The sequence below is a fragment of the Nannobrachium achirus genome (assembly GCF_963921795.1).
Source record: "Nannobrachium achirus genome assembly, chromosome: 24".
In the NCBI taxonomy this organism is placed as follows: domain Eukaryota; kingdom Metazoa; phylum Chordata; class Actinopteri; order Myctophiformes; family Myctophidae; genus Nannobrachium; species Nannobrachium achirus.
The window spans coordinates 30,606,890-30,616,889 of record NC_137831.1 but is presented as its reverse complement, the minus strand read 5'-3'; the positions used below and the strand labels follow the sequence as shown (position 1 = coordinate 30,616,889).

The following is a 10,000-nucleotide window of genomic DNA, read 5'->3' as shown; positions in this document are numbered from 1 at the left end:
GAAGACATTCAGAGCGCTATGCTCGTTGGAAATAATCTCTTTCTAATGACGCAAGGATGGTTCCTAATTACTATCATATCGTCGCTGTCGGGCAGAAACCTCATATCTGTTTCATATATCTGTATCCTTTTTGTTTTTAATCATAAATGAACACACTACTTGATCATATTACAATGTCACACAAAAGTAGCACAAATTGCAGATCGAGCGTGTCGACTGCTACTTTGAACTCGAATCCTGAAAATTAACAGTTTTTGTATGAGGTTTCCACCCGGCAGAGATAATTTAATTTCACTGCTCTTTTTTTTAACTGTCTCAAAGACCATCTCAAAGTAAAAATAAATAAAAATAAGTCGTTGCCCACCACTTGAAAGTAATATCATATTAGAGCAGTTCCCAGTGATTAAATTCCACCTGCTTTGCACCCCCCCCCCCCCCCCACCCTGACAAGAGCCTATTGATTATCTTCATGCCATCCATTTATTAAAACGCCTTCGCCGGGGGAAGAGAGCGCAGCAAAACAAGCACCTCCCCAGGCAGCCAGGAGAGGCACAAAATCGTTAGCTTGTTAGCGTTTCAGTTTGTACTATATTGTTGTGTCTATATTGTTTTCCACTCGCATTTAATTTACAAAGGTATATTATATTATCATCTAATGGCTCCCGAGGATTATATAATGTGACACTCCTTGGATGGCAAATCACAACCTCCGCCCCTGATTTCTCACATGGCCCTCCTCTAGCGCCACCGTCAGGCGAATGTTTTTGCGAAACACACTGCTCCTACAGATTTTGGCCTAAAATCACGCAAAGTGGTACACAGTATCTCTATAGTCATGTCATCGACAACATGCATCTGTCCCATTTAGCACCACCATCGGGCCGATTTTTGCAAAACACATTTTTTGGACACTGCTCCTACAGATTTTGGCTGAAAATCACGCAAAGCGGTACACAGTATCTCTAAAGTCATGTCATCAACATGGATCTGTCCCATTTCCCATATTCCCTCCTGATTCGCTACGATTGCCTTCTAAAGTTTGTGTATGCGACGTGGCGGTCGCTTTTCTCCCGATTAGGTCAACTGTCGGTTGAAGCTGTAACTTTCTCGCCTGGCATTCGCCAGACTGATAACTTTGATTCACTCATTCATACATTCCTCCATGGCAGGGGTCTTCAACAGGGGGTCCCGGATCCCTAGGGGGTCCTCAGAGTTACTACGGGGGGTCCTCCAAATCTTTGATTGATATATTCTTTTCTCCTTTTTTATATTAACCTCTTGAATCCTAACGTCCATATTCTGAGAACTTTAGCCAAAAATAGCCGATCTACAAGCTCACAACGCCTCGCAGCACGAGGCGTTGTGAGCTTGTAAATCGGCTATTTTCGGCAAAGAGGTTTGGTGTAGAGGGGGAAAAAGCAGACTAAGTACAGAGTAAAAGGTCAAGTTTATGAAGTGTTGACGGTTCAAGTGGTGAAATATCTGAAAATACAAATTGACATGAATCCAAAATACACAGATGATTGTGCTGTCAAACGATGAAACTATATGGAATCTATGAAAAGGTGGGGGTCCCTGCTTCATCTCTCTCTCAGCTAAGGGGTCCTTGGCCCGAAAACGTTGAAGACCCCTGCTCCACGGTATCAGGTCTGGACTTCGGCCCATAGCTAGCGAGTATGAGAAATCGGAAAATGACCGGGCCAATCGGTGACTTCAACCGAACGGTTGTAACGCAGGCACTGATTGGCCCGCGGTCATTTTCTCCATCCGTCCACCATTCAGGTTCATGCATCCCTTCCTGCTGTGTCACCTCAGCAGGTAGGTGCTTGTGTCCCGGGCCGTGAGTTCAGAGACCATCCTTACACCTGGCGTTAGCATGTGTCCCAATCTGGGGACTAAGGCATAGGCTACACAGAGCTGGATATTTCATATATACCGGTTTTTCAGATATCCACATAGAAATATAGGTCCACACGGAGCTGGATATTTCATATATCCCGTTTTTTCAATTATCCACATAGAAAAATATCTAGCTCCACACGACAAAGATATCTAGGTCTAACAAGCACACACACAGTAAAGTCTTCAGAGATATCCGGGTTCCCTGTCTACACAGATCCAGTGAATCGGATATTTTTCAATCTCTCCACTTATTTATCCGGTTTAAAAAATATCCAGCTTTGCAGCTGAAATATCCAGCTTCATGTGGCTGCAAGCCCCAAACATATAAAAAATGTCTAGCTTCAGAAATATCCAGCTAAATAAAAAATAACTCCAACTGGACCATAATGATTTTTTTAAAAACATGTTATACATGGGACATTCTGCGTAATGAGTTCTTTCTACTTTTGGTACTTTAAAGGACAACTTTAGTTTTTTACAACAAGGGTTCATATTTTAGATTGTAATTAAAGAATATAAAAGATGAGTGTTAAAATTGTTTCATTTACTTCTTTCTATTGTTTTAGAGATTCTTATTTCAGTGGTTGGGGGCATGCGTACACGTGGCTAAATTTGTCATTTTACACAGAATAAGCCCCATTCCCAAGATACAACACAACCTTTCATGGTTGGATGTGACTTATAGGGGCTAGACGTGTTACTGTAAATAGCAATAAAGAAACTGCTGGCTTATTGTGTCTAAAAAGACATATATTTAGCCACTTGTACGCATGCCCCCATGCGTACGCATGCCCCACATTTTAGCACGGTAAACGCGATAAAACAATAGAACACTCACTATTTATTTTCTCTAATTACAATATAAAATATGAACCCTTGTTGTAAAAAAACAAAGTTGTCCTTTAAGTCCATTTTAATACCAATACTTGCTTGACACATTTTAACGCCAGATGTAAATGGTTTCTGGATAAACGGTATCTGGACACAGTCTTGGTAAGTTGCAGAGGTCATGCAGGCCAACTGGTTCTCGGTGTGAGGTCCGAGGACCCCTGGGGGTCCTCGAGGGGGTCCCTGGGGGTCCCCAGCTAAATGTCTAATAGTTAGTTAAGTTAGTTAGGAACCAAGTGGATAAAGTAGGCACTGTTCCAAAGCCTCAAGCATAACATTTAGAGATATGACTTTACAGTTCTGTAGGATTTATAGTTACCTCTCGTTACTGTGGCGTCTTAACTGTTTTGTATTTATGTATGTGTTGTCTTGAATGTGTGTATTGACCCGAGCAAAGACGATTTCCCCTTGTGTATAATAAAGGATATCTTTAATCTAATCTAGCTGTCACTGTGGTAGACTGTTGTAAACACTGTGCAAGTCTGTCCTAGACTTAGAGATGGGAGGATATGAACATTTCATATCACGATTATTGTGGCAAAAGAATTCGCGATTTACGATATTATCACGCTAATCAAAATCCATTATCCTGGGGCGGAACATTAATTTGCCAAAAAACAGCAGATCTACAAGCTCACAACGTGTCGCAAAGCGACGCGTTGTGTGCTTGCAGATCGGCTATTTTTTTGGCAAAGACAATTGATAGAGAGTGAAAAAAGACCGTATCAAGTATGTTATAAGTACCTTTTACCAATTATAGAGGGTTTAAGTGGTACCGGATATGCAGCTCGGCAAATAAAAGGTGAATTGATCCCAATACATGACGGAGGACGATATCACGATAAATTATATCTCCACGATACGATTATCATGAGTGTTTTTTATCACGATAAACGATAATATCACGGTTGGTCCCATCCCTACCTAGACTATTTAGCACGTTTCTGTAGTCAAGGAGAGCTTTTTTCTTTTTTTGAAAAATATGCAATCTACAGTCATTAGACATTAGATCACTGTCAAGTTGAGATGTTGTTAAAAAAATAAATGTAGCTTGAAATAGGCAATCTTGCACACATTATGTGCCCTTGAAGAAAAACGGCTCTTTCAGGTGGAAACCTCACAAACCTCCAAAATGTTACTTTTCAGGATTAAAATGAAAAAAATGGCAAAGGTAGCAGATCTGCAATCTCAAAACGCCCCGCTTTGGCTTTGGGGGGCGCGTTTCGGCCTTGAACATCTGCCGCTTTTGATGCTTTTGTGTGACGCCGTAGCGTCATCAAGCAGTGTGTTAATTTTACGAGAGAAAAAAAAAACAACACAAAAAGTCAGAATTATAGAGATAAGAGGTTTCTGCCCTGGCAGCAACGAAAAGCAATACAAATGTTGTGTGTGCGTGTGTTTACGTGTGTGTGTGCGTGTGCGTGTCCTCTCAGGTTTGACGTGGACTTCACAGAGGTGCACAGCTACATGACTCGTGGCGAGGCCATCCTGCAGAGTCCGGAGTTCTCGGTGTCGCGGAAGGGAGGAAGCATCCAGGAGCTCTATGACAAAGTGCTGGTAAGCAAACTCACTTGTTGGATACTCTCTTCAACAGGGGGTCCTCAGAGTGACTACAGGAGGTCCTACAAATCTTCCAAACCTTTTTATATTAACAACTTGAACCCTAGTGTCCATATTCTGAGAACTGTAGTCAAAAATAGCAGATCTTCAAGCTCACAACGCCTCGCAGCACGAGGCGTTGTGAGCTTGTAGATCGGCTATTTTCGGCAAAGAGGTTTGGTGTAGAGGGGAGAAAGAGCAGATTAAGCACATAGTAAAAGGTCAAGTTTATTAGGTAATGACAGCTAAAGTGGTTAAATATCTGAAAACACAAATTGACATGAATCCAAAATACACAGATGATTGTGCTGTCAAACAATGAAACTATATGGAATCTATGAACAGGTTGTGGGGGTCCCTGCTTCATCTCTCTCTCAACTAAGGGGTCCTTGGCCTGAAAACGTTGAAGGCCCCTGCACTAAACCATTAAAACCAGGAAAGCATCCGTGTCATTTTTAGATTTGAACCGCTCGAACCATTATTCTATACTTCAGGCTATTCAAAAAATAGAGCTTGCAGATGTAACAGAGGTGATCCGAACCTCCCCACCTGGCTTTGAACCCGGGTCTCCTGCGTGAAAGTTCAATATCTTAACCTCCAAAGGGATACACTACATTGCAGGCGCTTGTTGAGAGTGAAAAAATAAGAAGACACGTGTGACATGTGTGCTCTGGGCAGCTTGCCCCAGGAAATGTGCCAAGCTCAATAGGGAACAACGGTATACATCTGTGTGTGTTCTGTGTGCATTATTTTACCAAAACACATCCTGAGCACATCATCATTGCAGATGAGTGAGAAAATCCAAAGTGTGTGTCTGTCTATGATGAAGGCTTTTTGCCACATTTAACACATTGGTGTTTTAATGTTGCCGTGCATTAGCCAATTTGACATCAAAAGGCTTTTTTCGAGTGCATTTGGTCACTTTAGTATTATACGTAGCACATTTAGAACAAATAGCAGAGTGTGTACACGCGGTCACGGCAAGTGGCTCTTTGCTCGAATAGGTGCAGAAAGTGCCATCATTTGAACAGCGAGAGCCACGTCAGCGTTGTATTTAACCCATTTAGAACGGGTACACATTTTGTGTATCATTATTTTATGCTTCAACTATTGAAAAATAGCAGATATACAATCTCACAGCGCGGCACCGAGTGCCGTGCTGCGAGCTTGTAGATCTGCTATTTTTGACCCGATTCTATAAGTGTCTTTTGAATCCTTCTAAGGTTTTTTGAAAAACCTATGTTTCTATGTCAGTAATCTGGCCAGCCATCGTCAAAGAAAAGGTCCTTTTCACTCAACTGGAACTCAGTTAGTCTGTTCTAGAGAGACTACTGTGTCAGAGGTTCTCAAACCTTTTCATGTGAAGGACCCCCAAAATGATATGTATTTGGCCACGGACCCCCATCTCAAAATATTTAGTTCCAGGGACCCCCCAGAGGCAAAATTTGAGTTACAAACGTTCGCTTTGAAAATACATATATTCAAAGATTTGCACACATTTTCACGACTTTTTTCAAAAATAGCAGATCTACAAGCTTGCAGCGCGGCACTCGGTGCCGCGCTGTGAGCTTGTATATCTGCTGTTTTTCAACAGTTAAAGCAGTCAATAATCCTAGGCCTAAATGGGTTAATCTCCTACGCCAGGCTGAAGTGAGGCTTGTTTAACCCATTAAGCAAATCTTTGAATATAATAACATTTGTAAACTAAAATATTTGCTTCTGGGGGCTCCCTGTAACAACATATTTTGAGATGTGATATGGCCAAATACATGTAATTGTGGGGGTCCTTGACATGAAAAAGAACCACTTGAGAACCACTGATTTGTTAGAAGAATTATTTAGAAGACATTTATAGAATTGGGTCAAAAATATTCAAAGACTTTCAGGATTTTTCAAAAATGGCAGATATACAAGCTCGGTGCCGTGCTGTGAGCTTGTATATCTGCACATTTTTTAATTGTTAAAGCATAAAATAATTGTTAAAGTGATAATGCGTAATAATCGTTTAAAATTGTCTGTCCAAATGCTGCAATAGACTTCAAAAGACACGACTCTCTGGTCAACTTTACTTATTGTGTATCTCCAATTTTCAATACGTACTTTTCTACTCCACTACATCTCGGATCCAAATATTGTACATTTTTTGAGAACTTTAGTTACTTGTTACTTTTTAGAGTGTGAGTATTATTTCAAAACATACATTAACCACTCCAACCCTACATACATTTTAACCATTTGAAAGTAGCTGATCTACAAGCTCATAATGCGTCGCAATGTGACACATTGTGAGCTTGTAGATCTGCCATTTTTCAAAAGTTGATATAGGCCTATTTCAAAACAGCTGAGTGCAACCGCGACTGCAATTCTATCACTACTTTTGAGCTTTGTTCAAACTTGTACATAACTATGAGTTATGATGGGCTGTGGAGGTTGCCCTGGAGCTTACATCTTTCCGTTCATTGGACACAACTCCAGCCCTGTAAGAGCGTTTACATCTGTTTCTTATTGCTCACTGTTTTCTGTGGGTGTTGTAGTTACGGAATGGATTGTGTCAGTGTGAGGAATGTTTTCAGTTGACACGCAATCCACTCCCTGACTACAAAATAGTGTGATGGAGTCAGACAACCCACAAAAAACAACCTTTTGCAGCTTTAGCTCTGAAAATGGATTCATAGTCAAGTGGCAATGCTTTAGGATACACTCATTTGATGCACCTCTCTGTCAAACAAAGGTAAATCAGACTATATCATATGAGCTCAAATACGTAAAGGTACACACGGCACACCTAATGAAAATGTTATAAAACAAACCACTTATTCTAGTTTGTATATTCTATTAAGTTAATTCACAAGCTTGTGTACAAGCTCACAGTGCATCACTTTGTGCCACACTGAGAGCTTGTACAGTATGTCTGTTGTATCGCAAATGTTTGGGAAATGTTGAATAATTAAAACAATATATATATATATATATATATATATATATATAAAACTACTACTACATATACTGACAATTTCGTCAACAAATAAAAATTAAAATGTTAGGGAGGGACTAGTGGAGAAGAGATCCAGCAGAACTAAGAGAGACAAAGAGTCATTTTAAGTTTGGTAGCACTCAGTGTTGTGCTCTGAAAATGGCAGATCTAAAAGCTAGATTGGCTATTTTCAGCATGCAACCAACTGTAAAACCTTAAAGAAATGCTGTAAAATGAAATTAATTTTACATTCTCAAGAGTTAAATTATTTTTAAACATCTGCATTATATATTGTGTAAAAGTACATTTACATTATACATTGGACATTCAGTGAATTATTCCAAACCTTTTTTTGTTAAAACTTTGAATTTTTATGGCATACAGCTCATGAATATCAAAAGTCCATATTTAAAAATATTACAATATTACACCAAGACCACTCAAAACAAGGATTTATAATAGAAATGTCAAACTTCTGAAATCAGAGTTGCTGGAAGTCCAGTGTGAAGTTTCAGGAGTCAGTTATGGTTTGGGGTGCTATGGCATCGGCAATGTTTTTTATTCAGATTTTTCGAGAAGGATTTGTAAGTATTACGTGAGTGTGTTATAAATGCAGGAAGCGAACAGTTCATTCAGCATTACATCAGCATCAGTCTGAATGTTTTAATTGTCATACCGAAATGCGGATGACAATTAATGCCAATCATTGTGAGTGCCGTCTCTGCTTCCTCTGGGCTTGAAAGCTCTATCTGCACCCAGCCAATTTACAGCAGAGAGAGAGAGAGAGAGATACACAAAGAGAGAGAAAGATGGATGGATAGAGAGAGATCGATGAGAGAGTGAGAGATACAGATAAATGAATAGAGAGATCGATGCAGAGAGAGAAAGAGAGAGAGAGTGTAAAAAGAGAATGAGAGTGGAAAGAGAAAAAGTTCCACCAAGTCCTCTTCCTCAAGAACAGACTGTGCCTCTTTCAACCGATAATTAGTTTGCTACGCCGCGACGAGTTGTACCGTTGCCAAGTTTAAGTTTACACGCGCGCGCGCGCCGTCGCGGATGAATGAGCAACGGGGTGCGCAGCGGGAGAACGGTATAAATAGAGAGCGAAAGGAAAAGAAATGTTCTGCTATTTCACTATTTAGTTTGGTGTTGGGCGGAAACCTCTTATCTCCTTCTTTTAATTATTATTATGATTTAATTATTTATATAAATAAAACCCCCCACACAAAAGCTTCAGAAGTAGCAGGTCTGCAAGCTCGAACGCACCACATGCATTGTATGTTGGATGTAGGCAAAGTAATAGAGAGCAGGGGTCCTCAACAGGGGGTCCGGGAGCCCTAGGGGGTCCTCAGAGTTACTACAGGGGGTCCACCAAATCCTTGTGTGGTAGGATCATTCTTTTTAACAACCCCTCGCATCCCTATTCTGAGGAGAACTTTAGACAAAAATAGCAGATCAACAAGCTCTCAAGGCGTTGAGAGCTTGTAGATCGGCTATTTTCGGCAAATAGGTTGGGTGTAGAGGTAAAATAGAGCTGACCAAGTACATAGTGAAAGGTCAAGTTTAGAAAATATCAACGATTTAAGTGGTTAAATGTCTGAAAATACACATTAACACGAATCCAACATAGACTGATGACAGTGCTGTCAAACAAGTCTATGAATCTATCGATGAAATTGATGAGAATCTCCATCACACATTTATACAATATTTAGAGGGGGTCCCTGCTTCATCTCTCTCTCTCTGCTAAGGGGTCCTTGGCCTGAAAACATTGAAGACCCCTGATATAGAGATAATAACAAATGTTCACCTTTCCGCACATTAAAGTGCTTGGGGAGGTTATCATGCCATCGAAACGGAGAGCCGTCTTTTAGAAGGTCAAACTGTTCACTGTCACCCTCAGGGCTCTGGGGGCTTCAAACTAGACTTAACGTGTTAGGGTTAGGGTTAGGGTTAGGTTTCAGATTACACAGACTCCCACGACTCCTAAGATTTCACCACGCCAGGCGATCGGTGTCACGTTGTATCTTGATATGTCATGGCATGACTCTTGACATATCAAGGTTTCCTAAACTCAATTACAACCCAAAATAAACAGAACTTTGAACATTCAGTGGATTTTCTGTGGGTTTTCTGAACAATTAGACTCAGAAAAGCGATTGATGAGTTATGACCCGATTCTCTAACTGTCTTCTAAATCAGTGGTTCTCAAACTTTTTCATGTCAAGGACCCCCAAAATTAGAATAAACGTTAGAATAATGAGATGGGTTTGATTCTCGCCAGGGGGCGCTGGGGGGGCGTGTTCTCTCCGCAGCGTCATCAGTGCCCATACTCTAGGTGGGGTTGGCAAAAGGGCCTTTCTGTGGGGAGTTTGCATGTTCTCCTAGGGTAGGTACCCTCACAAAACACATGCAGTAATCCTGGTCTCTATAATAACTGGCAGGCCAGGGCGCCTGACGGAGGGTTTCCCCTGGTTGGAATAACGTGTTCCTTCCACGCGCTACGTCTAACCGGGGAAGCTTCCCCTTGTCAGGTGATAAGAAGCAACTTGGACTCCACATGCATAGAAGGAAGCGTGAGGTCAGTCCGTTGCTCCCCACTGGCAGAGGGAGTGTAGCGTCCAGGATTACATTAGA

General features: G+C 41.0%; 1 protein-coding gene across 1 annotated transcript in view; it reads left to right on the top strand.

The window, feature by feature from the left end:
• The window catches only part of LOC308280209 (dystrophin-like), a gene marked incomplete at both ends in the record, with an annotated part of 562,770 nt that overhangs the window by 280,697 nt on the left and 272,073 nt on the right, over positions 1–10,000 (top strand). The window contains 1 exon segment of the mRNA XM_080720472.1: positions 4,224–4,347. Coding sequence (XP_080576598.1) covers positions 4,224–4,347 — 124 coding nt within the window.